This window comes from Malaclemys terrapin, chromosome 2 (genome assembly GCF_027887155.1).
Source record: "Malaclemys terrapin pileata isolate rMalTer1 chromosome 2, rMalTer1.hap1, whole genome shotgun sequence".
Taxonomy (NCBI): Eukaryota; Metazoa; Chordata; order Testudines; family Emydidae; genus Malaclemys; species Malaclemys terrapin.
The window spans coordinates 210396433-210413661 of NC_071506.1; the positions used below are offsets into that span (position 1 = coordinate 210396433).

Sequence of the window (17229 nt, forward strand, 5' to 3'; positions counted from 1 at the left end):
AGTTCCGACCCCTGCCCCACAGTGATTTATGTCTCAGCCACCAGAAATATATTGCTGGGGAGGGTCACATGACTGCTCTTGTAGCTTCCCTTTGCTTTCCCTTTCTGTGGGGAAGCAAAGAAATCTACGGGGGGGGACAGAATTCCCCCAGGAGTAAATTTGGTCAGGGCTGTACTGAGACAGCCTGAATGCCACAGATCAACCCAGCCACAGAGAATAACTTAGTCCAGTTGACCAAAATATATTAAACATATTGATTACTGTCTACAGCAATCGTTTGCAGAATAGAAACAGCCATTGTGATACAAAGCTGAAACAGGATTGACATTTAACTGTTGAAATGGGTGTTTATTTTCCATAGTGTTTTGCCTCAGTGCTGAGTCAGCGATAGGCAATCATAGTTCTGGAAATTATTTAATGTCATGTAACATCATTTCATTAGCAGTCGCTAATCTAGTGCCTGCATGCAATTCCAAATGCTTGCATAGACCTTCCAAACACCACTCGTCATACATTTTCAAGTCATTTTATACAGTAAATATTGTATGAAAGATTAAATGGGCAACACATAATTTGCAATCCTCATGTTGATTAAAGTGACTGTTCTATATGATTAACAACATGACCAAAGCAATAAAATGTATATAGCAAACAAGAACATCAGCACTTGCTTTAGCTTTTTGGCTGGATAGTCTTATGAAAACAGTGCTCTGCTTAGTGCATGATCGCCCAACACAGTAGCATTTAACCTCAGAAAGGGAAACTACACAAAAATAAGGAAGCTAGTTATACAGAAGTTAAAAGGCACAGTGAGTGACAAGAGTGTAATGCCTGCAAGCTGCATAGAAACTTTTTAAAAATACTGTAAGAGAGGTTCAAATTAAATGTATTTCCCAAATTAAAATACATAGAGGACCAAAAAAAGTGTGCTCATGACTAAACCAGGAAGCAAAAGAAGTGATTAAAAGCAGAAAGACATCCTTTTAAAACTGGAAGTTCCATTCTACAGTGCAAAATAGAAAAGAGCATAAACTCGGGCTAACGGCCAGCACCACTGAACGCTCCCGTCCAGCCGGTAACCTGCACCCAGGGCTGTGCCCCCCGCTAGCCCCGCCTGCAGCTGACCGGGCGTCCCACAGCAGCAGGGCAGCGACCGAGCCGCACACGTGGAAGGCAGCCCGTGCACGAGACCGGCTCTGGCGGGGTGGAGGGGGGGGAAGTCTAGCTCGGCCTCCCTCCCCGAGCACGCGCAGCAGTAACCCTCCTCCCGGAGAAACCGAAACCACCTGTGTGCGCATGCGCAGGAGCGGGTTGCACGCGAGCTGGGCGGAGTCGGGGAAGCCTCGGCCAAGGCGGAGCTGCCGGTGCGAGGGGCGGGGCGGGAGCTGGCGCAGGGAGGAAGCGGAAGAAGGGCGCGAACGAGCGTGGGTCGGGGTCTGGTCATGGACGCGGCGGCGCTAGAGCTGGACGCGGTGAAGTTCGCCCAGCTGGCGGTGCAGAGAGACCAGGGCGGCCGCTACCAGGAGGCGGCCTTTTACTACAAGGTGCCGGGACCCCTCCCCCACCACTGCAGCCGGGATCGCCACGAGACCCCTCCTCTCCCTTCCCCTCCCCCATCGCTGCAGCCGGGATCGCCCCGGGACCCCTCCTCTCCCTTCCCCTCCCCCACCGCTGCAGCCGGGATCGCCCCGGGACCCCTCCTCTCCCTTCCCCTCCCCCACCGCTGCAGCCGGGATCGCCCCGGGACCCCTCCTCTCCCTTCCCCTCCCCCACCGCTGCAGCCGGGATCGCCCCGGGACCCCTCCTCTCCCTTCCCCTCCCCCATCGCTGCAGCCGGGATCGCCCCGGGGGGTTGTTTAGTGGGGGACTCCTCCTTGAGTGCAGCACAAGGTGTAAAATGGTGTCTCGGGGGGGAAGATATATTATCAGATCCCATGGCTGTTTGTCTGAATGAAGGGAGGGGAGACAGTCTTCCTCAGAGCAGTGAGTATTAAACACTTGTGGCCCATCTTCGTGGAGAAGGGAAGTGAATGGCTATGCATGCAATGGGTTTCCTTTTGATCTCATCCCCACCCATTTTTCTTCCCTGAGGATTGGGGGGACTTTACCATTACTTTGAGACATTTGCCTGATCAGAGGTGATTTAGAAAAACACATTTGGCATGAGGGGTGATGATGGAGCTGGGTAACCTGTGTCCTTAAATACAAGTTCAGAAATATGGTTTCCCTAGGTTATTTTTAGACTGCGGAAACTAATAAACTACCTGTGTGTTTTAAAACTGGTTGGACTTGTCATCTGGAAGCTACTTACAAATGGGAGCAGATGGAGTTCCAGCCCACAGAAACTTAACCTTATTATTGCACGTCAGGAACCTTAATGTGATCTCATTGCAAAAGGAAGAGAAATACGGTGTTTTTCTTCTGGTTTTGTGATGCATTTCACAGGTAGCCCCTGGAGACATTTTTGCTTTTGGTTAACAGTGAAGTGGGAAGATTCATCTGTTTAACATCAGAGATCTAAGAACAAAGTATGCTAGAAAAGTGTAAATGAACAAATTTGGGCTATTAAGTACTGTACACCGTAGCAATCAACCTTAGCTGTAATGTTTATGACAAAATGAGTAAGTGAAGTGGTGAAGCCCCAATGCAAAAGGTTATTAATGGGATGAGTTCAAACCACATACTACTTGTGTATTCCCATATAATGATTCTTGGCTTATACTTATGCAGCCTTTCATCTAACAGCATTTTACAGACCTAACTGCACTCTGAGGTCTCGGTTTTAATGGCAACTGTTTAGCTGTGTGAGGTTAGCATGGAGAGGTTACATGATCTGCCCATGGTCTCATATCACATTCGTGGCACTCAGAATAAAATCCTGACTTCCAGTCTCTGGCCACAGCTGCTACAACAATACTTCCTCTGAATTATTTTGATTATGTTGAAGTGACAAGTTCTAGTCCAGTTCAGATGTAATGCATCAGCTTTATGGTATCTACAGAATATCCACGCTATTTTTTTGTTTTTTATTTGGCGCACACTTGTCCTATCAGTAAGCTTTTAAAGACTGACTATAAAATACTGATTGATTTCTATCTAGACTTTTTATTGACTAGCAGTAGTAACTCTGACAGCATGACCATTCTACGGTTATAATAAAATAGCTTGGGATGTTCATCTTTTGAACAGCTACCTTTGTGCTGTAATGGTGCTTATCTTTTGAAGACTTTTGCCTAATCAGAGGTGATAGTCTGATTATTATTAACGAGGCTCCACATAGGCACAGATGTCTTGGGGCCTGATCTTGCAGGTTCTCCTTATGCAAACCTCATTATACTTACCATATATACTCGTTCATAAACCGAATATTTTTGATAAAAAGGTGACGCATCAAAGAGTGGGGGTCTGCTTATAAACGGGTCTACATCAAATTTGATTTTAAACTCCTATGGAATCATTGAATTGAATATCTAATACATTTTCGTTTTGTTTACCTGGAGTGTCTGCAGGCATGGAGCCCCTCAGCTCCCTGTGGCCGCGGTTAAGCCAGGGCACTGATCTAGTATAGACAAGTCCTAAGAGATGGCTTTATAGACTCTCAGGAAGCGCATTTTAATTTTGCAGGTCACTCTATGTGTTAAAATATTAAGTGGAAGGAAAAACAACAGAGGCCTCAGTTGTGACTTGAAACAAGTTTTGTGCAGGCAGATCCTCCTTGAAGTCATTGTGGCGCTTTGCAGGCCTAGGGGCTCACCTGCATAGAGCTCATTGCAAGCTCATAACCCCATCTTGCAGGAAGGACTTCTTCCTACAGCAAGCAGATTTATTGCATGTTAACTTTTCCCTCAGGAGGCTGCCCAAGCCTTGATTTATGCTGGAATGGCAGGCTCAAACTTGGAAAATATTCAAGAGAAGATAAATGAGTACTTGGAGAGAGTTCAAGCTCTGTATTCAGCAGGTTGGTGAAGAACTTTCTAATTATATACTTTAGATTAGATTCACTGAGTGGGAAGAGGTATGGTCCTGTCAACCATATAGCTAAATTATTATATTTCATCCGATATCCAGAACCCCCCAACACATGAGTAAGCTGAGTGCTAAGATGCATCACAAGTGAAGCTTATTTGGGGGAATTATTTCATATTAACATGGATAGACTTTTCTACTAAATATTCTTACATAAGGAAGTGGAACACTTCTGTCATGGTAAATTTGAGAAAATGGTTTAGCCATAGCACACACACAAAAAAAAAGAAGCCAAGAACGAATAACACCTGCGTTTAGGCCCCATTTCTGTACTGAAATCTATGCAGGTGGACTCCTGCTCTTTTGTGGAATGCTGCGTGGTCATGGGTCCACTTGTGATTTCATTGCAGTATTGGTGCTTGGGCCTACATGACACAACCCCCACTGAGTCTTACCAAGTTCATTTATCTCAACAGGGTTTTTTTCCAAAGAAGTACAGGATCTCACCATATTTTATAGACAACAATTAATCCATGTATAGTATTAAAGTTAACTATATTCATATTTTTATTTCAAATTCACAGTACCCTGAGGGACAATGTCTCTAGTTCCTATTTTGTTCCTTTCTTGTATCGTGTCTTTTAGCTTAAAATCTGACAGGATGTTTAAAAGTGGTGTTGGTTTCTGGCCCATGAGCAGACATAAGCTATGTGACCATTGTGTTCTTGCTTGCCCATTGTAATAAAGATTTTTCCACCCAAACAACCATCACAGCTAGCTAAATGCTGTATTTTTTTAAAATCTAGTTCAATCCCAGAACACCGACCCCCTGAAGTCAAAACAGCAATTGGACCTGGAGCGTGCCCATTTCCTGGTTACACAGGCTTTTGATGAAGATGACAAAGGCAATGCAGAGGAAGCTATAGAATTGTACACAGAAGCAGTGGAACTCAGTTTGAAAACAGTATGTTATGCTACAAGTTAACTTGGTGGAATTATGTGTTGGTAAGAAATTCTTCCATTTACACAGGTGACTGATCTTTAGAGGCTGGCTTAAAAATGTAGTACCTGTATTTTGATTTTTTGTTTTGTTTTGGTGTTTTATTTGCCTTCTGTTCTCTACATCCCATTGAAAAATACTTTGCGTACATTGGCTACATTCACTTGATCCTGCACTGTTCTTCAACAGTGTAAAATTGATATGTGGGTTTTTTTCTTCCTAGACTCTCTCTTTAAAATGTATATAAACCATATAAGTTTGCTGGAATATTCTTTTGGAATCTATGGCCTGTAGCCAGTAGAAAGCTAAAACAGTTTAAAGTGTAATTCTTCTCCCAAGAAGATGGTCCTCTGATGTGTCATTGGAGACTTTTTTTGTTGTTGTTAATATATTAAAGGCAAATGCGTTTTGTTTTTAAGTAACACTTAACATAAGTATTCCTACAGATTTTCACTAAACTTTTTATGACATTAACACTGTACAAATTAATTCCAATTAAAATAGAAATAAATAATTGCCTAATTATTTTTAGTATTTAAGTGTTACTAAATAATATTACAGGTACTGCTTTTTTCATACTAAGTCCAGTAGCCAAAACTAACTCAGTAGAGGAAGAGCTCGCCATTATGATGTAACTCCACCAAGTCTGATTATCTTCTTCTGCCCGTTTTTTTGTTATGTGATATATTGGGAGGGTAACATTATTTCTCAAGGTAATATTTACATAAAACACTAAAACATTTTGGTCTGAATCCTGCAAATACTTAAGCACGTGCCTGACTTCACTCAGGTAAATAGTTCCACAGAAGTCAAAGGGGGACCGCACAAGCTATGAAGTTAAGCACTTGCGTTCGGTTTTGCAGGATAAGGGTCTAATCAAAGACTAAATGTTTTTCCCTTTGATTTGTTGGCCCTGGGCTCTTTCTGTCTATGCAGGTATTCATCATATATCATTTTGTTGTCTTTGCTGTATCCTACTCTCTGTTGTTACCATGCGTTGCCACATATTTAGACTAAATATTGTGCATACAATTAATATCACTTTACCCAAGGTGAAGGGAAACTCAGACACCAGCTGCATCTAATGAGGGACCCACGTGAGAAGAATGGTTAATCTGTTGCTTTAGCAAGGTGATAGTTTTATGCTTTTGACACTGCAGGCAGTGCAAGAAGGTTCCTCTCCCCCTCCAAGGTAAAAGAAAGTCCAAACAAACCGTCCGTTCACTCTCTTGGCGACAGTGGTTCTATTTAGTTCCTTAGCTGTAGGGCTTTCTGCCTACCATATCCAAGTGGAGAGACCAGTCTGTTCTTCTATGCAGGCCGTATGCAGGGAGCAGTTATCTGTTCCAGCCTGAATATTCCGTTTCTCACTTCTCCCGTGGTCACTTCCTACCCTATTCTCCATCCCACCCTCAACCTCCACTGGCTCTGTTCTCAAGGCCCTTCCAGCCAGGAAAAATTGGGAATGAGACTTTAACTTGTAAGCTGAAGAGTTTTTAAAAAATGGAAGAAAGTCTTCTGTTTTTTTTTTTTTTTACTTTTATCATAAGTTTCTCTGATTTAGGAGGGGCGGGGGGATCAGAAAAATCAGTTGGAAAACTTAAAGGGATACGCTCAAGTTCAATAGTGTTTTAATGTAACATCTTTAATAGTTGCACTTTTTCCCCTGTAGATTTTAACTTGATTTATTTCCCCCTCACCCCCGCATTCTATGTGAATTCAGTGCTTTCCATGCTGGAAAATTTAAAACAGTACCTTACATTCTAACATATTGTGCACACCCACTCAGATGAGACAATGAGAGAAGCAGGTTTATTTATCTTAGTATGTAGAGTTTTCTTTTTCTTTAATCTCAGTGTAGGAAGTATTGACTGGTTTAAAAAAAGACAAATTTGGAGGAATTCTGAGGTTAAAATCTACAGGTGAAAAATAACAAGTGGATATTTGGCAGTGTGACTTGCACATCTGGAATTAGATTGACAGGTGAGGTTTATAATGCCTGCTATTTTATTTTTTCTCTTAAGGCTCATGAAACTTCAGATGCAATCCTTCAATCAAAACTCAAACAGCTGGCTAGACAAGCACTGGATAGGTGAGTATTTGCAAAATACTCATGCAAACCATTGGTGTCGGGTTACAATGCATACTTTGAGCTGGATTCTCTGGTCCACTCTGCCCATTTTGTGTTGCTCAGGTAGCACAAAGGGGATGGATTCTGGCTTGAAATGGCCCATGGAGAGTTCTCCTTTTGGAGGAGAGCTCCCCACTGGCATGAAGCTGACAGAAGCAGCTCCTGTGTCTACTGCTCTAGGGGTATGGTGATATGCTGGGGTAGGAAAAGAACAGGCTAAGAGTAGAATGGAGTTTCATAATGTCAGTTCTCTGCTGACACTAGGTCCATTAGGACCCCCACAGCATAAATTAGAGCAGCCCCTTGGCTTCTCTAACTAATGCTGGGGTCAAGCCAGCACTGAGCCAACCCTTCCCCTGCACTGAGTGGAGCTTTGATGCAGGGGAAAATTGAACCCTTTAGTTTAATCTGTATGTATATCAGTGTGTGTATATATAGTAGTTTTAGTGAGCTAGATTCCAATCTCAGTTACACAGATATAAATCCAGAGTAACTCTACATAAATCAACAATGTAGCTGAGATTAAAATATGGTCTGTAGTATGTTGAGTTCTGGCAGATATTATTTCAACACCCTTGTCCATATCAACATGATAAATTAAATCTCTTCATATCCACATGAATAGTGAACATCGTAATGGATTTTGATTTTTGTATTTAGCTTCCAAAACATGCGTACATTCTCACATAAATCCTCCAACTAGCATAATTTTAAAAGCGACAGAAGCTTGAAAATGAATAAGGCCTAAATTGTTTTATATGCTAATTACTTTTGGTGTATTTTTGCCATTCTTACTATGGGAGAAAGTAGAGCAAGATGCTGGCATTTCACATCTACATGAAGTGACTTCTTTAGCAAGAGCAAAATAGATAGTTTTGTTTGTCTTTCCATCTGATGTTAATTATATGGAGGCATGAACAAGCAAATTAATAATTAAACCATACATTTGTTGTTGCTGTAAACAAACATAGAATATTTGTTTTAGAGCGGAGGCACTGAAAGAATCTATGTCAAAGTCTTCTCAGAAAGACAGACAAACTGCAGCTAAACCGAATCAGCCAGTCAGAATGTTCTTTCCACTGGGACCTGATTTTTCCTTGAATGATAAGCCACAGACAATCAGAACAGTGCAAGCTAGTGAATCTCAAGGCCAGAGATACACCACAGAGGAGATTGAAGTGCTCAGGTAAGATACAGTCCAATTTTCCCAAATTGTATTATCCATGTAAATCTACTGCAAAGCGCTAGATTGAGATATAATTGGATTTTGCGAGGGGCAGGAGGGATGGGTGATTTTGGTTTGGTTTTGTTGGTTGCTTTTTAAGGAGGTGGGAGAAATATTTCTGTAGCATTCATTACCACAGTACAGTAGAACCTCAGAGTTATGAACACCTTGGGAAGGAGGTTGTTTGTAACTCTAAACAAAACGTTATGGTTGTTCTTTCAAAAGTTTACAACTGAACATTGACTTAATACAGCTTTGAAACTTTACTATGCAGAAGAAAAATGCTGTTTTCCCTTTATATTTTTAGTAATTGACGGTTTACATAGTACTGTTTGCCTTTTTTTTTTTTTTTTTTTTTCTTCCCTTTCTCTGTCTGCTGCTGCCTGATTGCATACTTCCAGTTCGAAATGAGGTGTGTGGTTGACTGGTCAGCTCATAATACTGAGGTTCTACTGTATTGAAAGCTAACATGTTCCCAAAAATAATCTCTTTGTAAGTGAACACAGATGGCTCCTTGTCAGACAGCATTCTTTGTAAGGTGTATTTGATAGAGAATTTAATTCTCCTAATGGATTAAGTATTTTTTCTGTTATCTCTGTGTATTCATTATTTCTTTAGTGCAGTACAGAACATAGACGCCACACATTTATTTCCTACCTGAATGAGTGTATCATCTAGGGGCTTGATCCTGTGAGCTGCTGAGATCCTTGTAAGATTTACAGAGTTCTCTCAAGTAAAATTGACTTGAGTGGGAATTAAGGGTGTTTAGCATCTTGCAGGATTGGTCTTTACTTAGGCCCACTCCTTCTTGCATTGACTTTGATGGGAGTAGGATCAGACACACAAATTGTACATACTTTGGTGTTCAACAATTAATAGATAATATCCTGAGTTCAAATTACAAGTATTGAAAACTCCATCAAATGCATCTTAGGTTATGTCTACAGTGACCCCAGTTTGGACTGCAGGGGTGTGACTACAGTACTACACTGTAATTCTCCTGTGTGGGTGCTGCACATGCAAACTAAAAGGTTCTTCATTTGTTTAATGTAGTCCTGTTAACGTGAACCAGGAACTTTTTAGTTCACACTCGCAGCGTCCTCATAAGGGAATTACATTGCAGCACTTTGGTGCATACTACTATTCACATCCCCGTAGTCCAAACTGTGGGGCAGTGGAGTGTAGGAAAATCCTTCCAAAGGACACTGTCTGGACAGATGCGCTCTGCTTTCATTTTCAAACAGATACTGGAATGTAAGATTTCAGTGGAGGTTAGTAGTGCCCAGCTCTGTGCAGGATTGGGTCCTAAAAACTTAAGGTCTGATCCAAAACCCACTGAAGTCAGTGAGAGTCTTTCCACTGGCTTCAATGGGCTTGGATCAGGCCCTAACAATATAAATATGTTTGTGCAGGAAAAGTTGGACAGTTGAATGAACCAGTTTCATTTTAAAAACAAGTTTCCTTTTTTATCTTAACTGATAATTGTGAAATGGAAACCTTTCTAAAGCTTCAAAGAGAACTTCACAGTGCTTTAAATCCTATATATCTTTTGTTTTGAAAATATCATTGTTATTTTGACTATCTATTGTTCAGCAGTAGTCACTGAAACTTGTTACGGTCACATCTGGCTTGTACATATTTCTTGATTCTTCCTGATCTAAAATAGCTCCCATCTATAGGAAGACACACACAAAAGCAGACCAATGGTCCTCTGTAGAGGTACAACAGTCTGCTGTCTGCACACCAATATGTACCATTGAGGTCCAAGGCCTTAAAATACATTTGTTTAAATATACTTTCAACAATGTCTTTAAATTTCTATTTTCACAAAGTTATAACTAATATATATATATATATATATATATATATATATATATATATATATATATAGCTCCCATCTATAGCTCTGTGTGCACTTGAGTATCTCTTTGCAAATACACTAATAAATACATCCAGTGTTAATCATTTAGTCAAATAGTAAAGGCGGTACGAATGATAACACTGGATGTATTTATTAGTGTATTTGCAAAGAGATACTCAAGTGCACACAGAGCTATGGATGGGAGCTATATATATAGTTATAACTTTGTGAAAATAGAAATTTAAAGACATTGTTGAAAGTATATTTAAACATATTTTAAGGCCTTGGACCTCAATGGTACAGATTGGTGTGCAGGCAGCAGGCAGCGTTGTACCTCTACAGAGGACCATTGGTCTACTTTTTGTGTGTGTCTTTCCAGGATTGATGCCCAACCCAGCAAGTACTCCAGCTTTAGAAATGTAGAACTTGTAGTTATTCCCTATTTGAGGCAGAATGCCACCGGTTCTCAAGTGCACCATTTCTTGGCTTCTGTTTTTTCATTACTTTCATTGTTATTTCCTGGGTGTTGTGCTCTGGAAGTTGGTAAAACAAAACAGCTTTGAACATTATGGTCCAACTTTGACACTTACGATCATGTTCTCCTTTTATGATATGCAGAAAGACATCAAAGATAAATGGTATTGAGTATGTCCCGTTCATGAGTGTTGACCTGAGGGAGCGTTTTGCCTTTCCAATGCCATTTTCGTAAGTGAACATCAGTTACTCCAGTTATTTTTGTCTTGTTTTCTCTCAGTTTTCCTGTGTCTTCATTGCATTTCCGTTCTCAAAATCCAAATTGTTCAAGTAAGGCTGTAGCTCAACCTTTACTGTTGCCAGCCAGTAGAGAGTGTGCCATTTGCACCAAGTTAGTCTGACAGTAGAAGAGAGTGCTAACAGCGAAAACTGAGGAGTTGCATGCAAAGTTGGCTTACAACTCAGCCATGATTTTCAAAAGTGACTATGAATTTGGGGTGCCTCAAATTCTGAATGCTCCACTTGACACCTTAATGGAGCCTGACTTCCAGTAAGTGCTGAACTCCCAGCCTCTGAAAATCAGGCCCTATTAAAGTGTGTCAAGTTGAAAACCCAAAAACATCTGTTAATTGAAAATTCTGGCCCTCCTTTGTACTGGCTGAACCTGGTGCTACTCCTCAATGCATGTTGATCCTACTGTGCTGTTTTTTCACCTTGTCTTATTCAGTTGCACTTCCAGCTCGTTAGAAATCTTTGGACTTGGAGAGTGGGTGTGGGAGGAGGGGGGTGGTTTTTTTGTGTAAGCCTGACATCTTCACCACATAATTTCAGAGGGCAGCTCTAGTTTCTCTTCAGAGTGGAAATGGAACTGTGGTTTAGTGCCCTGGTTCTCAACCAGGAGTCTGGGGGCCCCAAGGGGCCACGAGTAGGTTTCAGGGGTTCCACAAAGCAGTTCCAGCATTAGACTCATTTGGACCCAAGGCAGAAAGCCGAAACCCCACGGCATGGGGCCCCAGGCAATTGCCCTGCTTGCTATCCCCCAATGCCAGCCCTGGCTTTTATATGCAGAAAACCAGTTATTGTGGGACAGGTGGGCCGTGTAGTTTTATAGCATGTTGAGTGAGCTTCAGAAAGAAAAAGGTTGAGAACACCTGGTTTAGTGGATAGAGCACTGAACTGGGACTTGGGAGGCCTGGCTTCTATTCTTGGTTCTGCAGCTAGCTTTCTGGATGACATTGGGCAAATCCCTTCACCTCTCTATGCCCCTGTTTCTCCACCTGTAAAATGGGGATACTGATACTGACGTATTTGTAAAGCACTTTGGGATCTACTGATGAAGTGTGTTGTATAAAAGCTAGGTATTATTATGAAAGCAGCAACCTGGGACTCAGGTGACTTCCTTGGAAAAGGGGACCACAGCAGGGACAGACACTGCTTTCAGTTTAGTTATGTGAAACTGTTGGGAAGATTTATAAATGTAAAGTTCAGTGACAATATGGGGGAGATGGGAAATTATGAATTACAGTCTAGTATCTTGAGACCTGCCAGGCCCTGAGTGGACTAGCTCAGCACTTTCCAGCATTGAGTAAATTTCTCCAACACCAGTGACCAAAAAAAATAATCTTTGTTGTTAAAGATGGCTTTTGGAATTCCCCTCTCCTGTTTGGTTTCATATGGAGGGGAAATGTCAACATTTAGTATTTTATATTTTACTTATGATATGTCCCAAATAATTATTAGCTTTGTAAGGCTATTAACTTAAACTACTTTATAGCTGTATTTACATATGTCATAGAATCGTAGAAGTGTAGGACTGGAAGGGACCTCAATAGGTCATCTAGTCCAGACTCCTACGCTCAAGTCAGGACTAGGTAATAACTAGACCATTCCTGACAGGTGTTTGTCTAACCTTTTCTTAAAAACCTCCAACAATGGAGATTCCAGAACCTTCCTAGGCAATTTGTTCCAGTGTTTAACTACCCTTACAGGTAGGATGTTTTTCCTAATGTCCAACCTAAACCTTTCTATCTGCAATTTAAGCCCATTGCTTCTTCTCCTATCCTCAGGTTAAGGAGAACAATTTTTCACCCTCCGCCTTGTAATAACTTTTTATGTACTTGAAAACTGTTATGTCCCTCCTCAGTCTTCTCTTCTCCAGGATAAATAAACCCATTTTTTTCAGTCTTTCCTAATAGGTGGTGATTTCTAGAATTTTAATGATATTTTGTTGCTCTCCTCTGGACTTTCTCCAGTTTATCCACATCTTTCCTGAAATGTGATGCCCAGAACAGAACACAGTATTCAAGTTGGGGCCTTGTCAGCTTGGACTAGAATGGAAGAATTACTTCTCGTGTCTTGCTGACAACACTCCTGCTGATAGATCACAGAATATTTCTCTCCCCCACCCCTTTTTTTAAATAATGTTACACTGTTGACTCATATTTAGCTTGTGATCCACTATAATCCGATATCTCTTTCCATAGTATTCCTTCCTAGGCAGTCATTTCCCATTTTTTATATGTGCAACTGATTGTTCCTTCCTAAGTGGAGTTCTTTGCATTTGTCCTTATTGAATTTCATTCTGTTTTACTTCAGACCATTTCTTCAGTTTGTCCACATCATTTTGAATGATTCCCTCAGAGTTCTCCCACAGCCTCCTCAGCTCTCCGGGAGCGGCATCCTGAGCAGCTCTGTGAGCTCTCAGTGCTGAGGAATGTCAAAGCAGCAAGGCAGTAGTCCCCCTCACTCCCCGCTGCCTGCAGCTGTGTTCTAGTACAGGGCAGAACAGGAGCATTCCACGTTAATTATTTGCTTTGTTGTGGGAGCATAGCAGCACGCTCAGCTGTCAGATACTTCCCAGAGCTTTGAAAGGGGAGGGGCGCATGCCTGCAGGGCAGCAGAGATCAAAACAGTGAGCAGAGGGATGCTGGAGCATTGTGGGATGCTGGTGGAAGCCAGTTATATCAACAAAACAGCGTCTACGCTGACACTTTGATGCTTTAACTTTGCAGCAAAAAGCTTTATGCCTCTCGCTGAGGTGGTTTTATTTTGAAGGCAAAACAAAAGAGTTTTGCCGCCAAAAGTAGCTTTGCAGCGTGTACACCTCCCCTGTTTTGTCAGCGAAAGGCAGCTTTTTGCCGAAAAAAACTTTGTAGTGTAGACAAGGCTTTAGACTAGAGAGATGTCATCAGGTCCTGTTGACCTGAAGACTTTTAACTTGTCTAAATAATTTTGAACTTGTTCTTTCCCTATTTTAGCCTCAGATCCTACTTTCAATGGTATTCACTATGTTAGACATCCAATTGCTACTCACCTTTTTGGTGAAAACAAAAAAGGCATTTAACATTTCCACATTTTCTGTTAGTGTCTTCCTCCTTCCCCCCTCGTCCCTCTCCCCCCCATTGTGTAATGGACCTTGTTGATTAATGTCTGTGACTGCTGTAAATAAAATGGGACATACCATGGGAATTTGTTTCTGATCTGTCTTTGGTTGATTTGAATTATTTTTTTATTATTATTTTTAAATCCAGAGATAAATGCGGCAAGTTACCATTGTCACCCAAACAAAAGGCAATGTTTGCCAAGTGGGTGCGGCCAGATGACCTAACAAATAACCCTACAATGATCTATACTGTGTCAAGTTTCAGCATAAAGCAGGTAAGTTGTTTTTAAAATGAAATTTACACCAGCTATTCTGATAATTGCAGAATGAGTTCGGGGTCTTTTAAAGTAACGTAATGTTGGGGTGCTCATTAAAACCTAGCAAGTAGGAGAACTTTGCTTTGCCCTCATCTAAGACCTACATTTGATTTCACTGTGGACCATTTGACTTTGTTACGGCGGTCAATTAATTGCAGTTAATGCATGTGCTTAATGGAAAACAAATAAACTAGATAAAAAAATTTCATCATTAATTGCACTGTTAATAATAGAATACCAATTTTAAATTATTATAATTATTTTTTGATGTTTTTTCTACATTCTCCAAAATACTTGATTTCAATTACAACACAATACAAAGTGTACAGTGCTCACTTTGTTATTTTGATTACAAATATTTGCACTGTAAAAAAGATAAACAAAAGAAATAGTATTTTTCAATTCACCTCATACAAGTCAACTCAGTCCTATTTCTTGTTCAACCAATCACTAAGACAATTAAGTTTGTTTACATTTGCAGGAGATAACGCTGCCCACTTCTCGCTTTCAGGTGACATTGTAAATAAGAACAGACATTCACTTGGCACTATTGTAGCCAGCATTGCAAGGCATTTATGTACCAGATATGCTAAAAATTCATATGCCCCTTCATGCTTCAATTTGAAGGCTCTAAAATTTTACATTGTTTGTTTTTGAGTGCAGTTATAGAATAAAAAATCTACATTTGTTATTGAACTTTCACAGTAGAGATGGCACTATATTACTTGTATGAGGTGAATTGAACACTGTGATTGAAACTGTGATTAATCAAGACTATTTTTTAATCTCATGATTAATTGCAATTTTTTTAAATTGTTTGACAGCCTTACTTTATTTATGAGTGTAAGAATAAACAGAGGGAAAACATAGGTAGGAATGGAAAACGTAACTATTCTACACCTCAGATCTCCATATCCAAAGGAATCTAGTTTTAAAAACTACATTTGGGCAGTCATGTATTCCAATGAGCAGCCCATTATAGACTCATAAGGTATCTGCCTTCTTCAGACCTCTAAGAATCAAGAGTCATTGATCTGTTAGCTATGGGATGCACAAGGTATAACTGGACAAGGGGCAGAGCACTCTAGCTTCTGACATGTTAACAGTAAAAATAAAAAACAGTGTTTGGCACCATACATTGGGGGGCACATACAATGGGTTTTTTGAGCAGCAATAAGATGAGTTTCAGAGCTTGCACTGTCTAGCCTGACCTAAACTATTCTATCCTGCAACCAGCCACAAGATGGCAGAGCCCACCTTCAGCTAGCTTTAATCTCTTTCCATCTCCACTTGCTTCCGTGGATTTAAGAATAGGAGAAGCAAGGTTTGCCCTTTTGTTTCCTAACAGTAGCATATTACACACTTGCTTATACCATATATACTCGATCGTAAGCCGGTTCGTTGATAAGCTGAGCCCCCCAAGATGGATAAGAAAAAATGGAAAATTTTTATAACCCGTTCATAAGCCGACCCTATAATTTAGGGGTCAGCAAACTTTGGCTCCCGGGCCATCAGAATAAGCCGCTGGTGGGCCGAGATGGTTTGTTTACCTCGAGCATCCGCAGGCACGGAGGTAAACCTAAGTAAACAAAGTGTCCTGGCACGCCAGCCACTTACCCTGATGGGCCGGGACAGCAACTGGTGGGGAAACTTTTTTGGGGGGGAGAAGCTGGGAGTCAGGGGAGTAACCCCTGTGACCACCCCCCACGTGACCCCACCCCTGGCCCGGGACCCCCACACTCTCCCCAACCCTTCCCACCTTATCTGGGGAGGGCCAGAGGAGGATGTCTCTGACCTCGCTGGAGCTGCTCCGGCAGGCCGGGCGGCGCGGCCGCAGCCTGCCAGCCCCAGAGCTACAGCTGCTTTGGAGGCTGGGGGTAGAGCAGCGTGCCCAGAAGTGGAGACACTCTGGCCCTGCCTCTTCCCTTCTGTCTCTGCTGGCTGTGCTGCCTCTCCTTGCTCCCTCTGTTGGAGGAAGGGTTGTGTCCCACCTCTCCCTCTCTATACCTGTTCATAAGCCGACCCCCTTCTCTGGTGCTTCCCTTTTTTTACTAAAAAAAAATTCAGCTTATGAACAAGTATATACGGTATGTAATAATATTAAACCATGTGTTTAATTTGACGTTTGTTAGTTGTTGTTTTTTTAACCCTTGCTAGGAAAATTAGTGGCAACTTAAGTTATTTTTCTCCTCTACCAAAGATATAACTTTACTTTGAGGTTGGTGGAGCTTTGTAATTGGCAATTTTTGCTCTACCAATCCAAATAGCTATGTCATTGCTCCATTTGCAATCTGAAGTCAGACAAAACTAATTGGTCCTGACAAATGATTAACCAAATTCTGTGCAGGTAAATTTAAATTTAGGCCACATAAATGGAAACAGAAGTCAGACCACCGAGAGTGGTGGAGGGTTTTTGTGGCAAAACTATATATATTTTGTCCCAATATTAAGCCACATAGGGCCTGATTCAGAGTCCTCTGAAATCAATGAGAGCTTTTCCCATTGTTCACACTCTGGACATTTAGGAATCATCTGTCTCTGGTTCTCATCCAGTTAATTCCTTCCTTCTGTCTCAGTTTATCAGGTTTTAGTTTTCAGGAAACTTAGATTTCCCAACCCGTTGGGAGTGCCTTTGCCTCTCTTGGTTCAGAAATCCTTTTGTTTGTTGGAAGCACTTCTAATTGAACTTTTTTCTGTTAAATATTAATAACAGTTAAACCCTCACTAGTGTCTTTTGCTCCTAGACAATAGTATCAGATTGTTCTTTTGTGGCATCACTAGCTATCAGCGCAGCATACGAGAGACGGTACAACAAAAAGTTGATTACAAGGTAAATGGCTGTTCCTGTCTAAAATCCTGTCAGTTATGCAACG

The 17229-nt window shown here is 41.3% G+C and overlaps 1 protein-coding gene across 3 annotated transcripts in view; it reads left to right on the forward strand.

Annotated features, from left to right (window-relative positions):
* The first annotated feature begins 1422 nt into the window (after positions 1-1422).
* CAPN7 (calpain 7) overlaps positions 1423-17229 on the forward strand; it is a 39105-nt gene continuing 23298 nt past the window's right edge. For 2 of the 3 annotated variants that reach the window (XM_054019740.1, XM_054019742.1), the window contains exons 1-8: positions 1423-1544; positions 3850-3958; positions 4773-4930; positions 6991-7058; positions 8083-8283; positions 10802-10888; positions 14188-14314; positions 17101-17186. In XM_054019740.1, coding sequence (XP_053875715.1) covers positions 1443-1544; positions 3850-3958; positions 4773-4930; positions 6991-7058; positions 8083-8283; positions 10802-10888; positions 14188-14314; positions 17101-17186 — 938 coding nt within the window. In that variant the 5' untranslated portion in view covers positions 1423-1442. Of the gene's footprint in view, positions 1545-3849; positions 3959-4772; positions 4972-6990; positions 7059-8082; positions 8284-10801; positions 10889-14187; positions 14315-17100; positions 17187-17229 lie in introns of those variants that run through there. The other variant, XM_054019741.1, reaches the window with a different exon arrangement.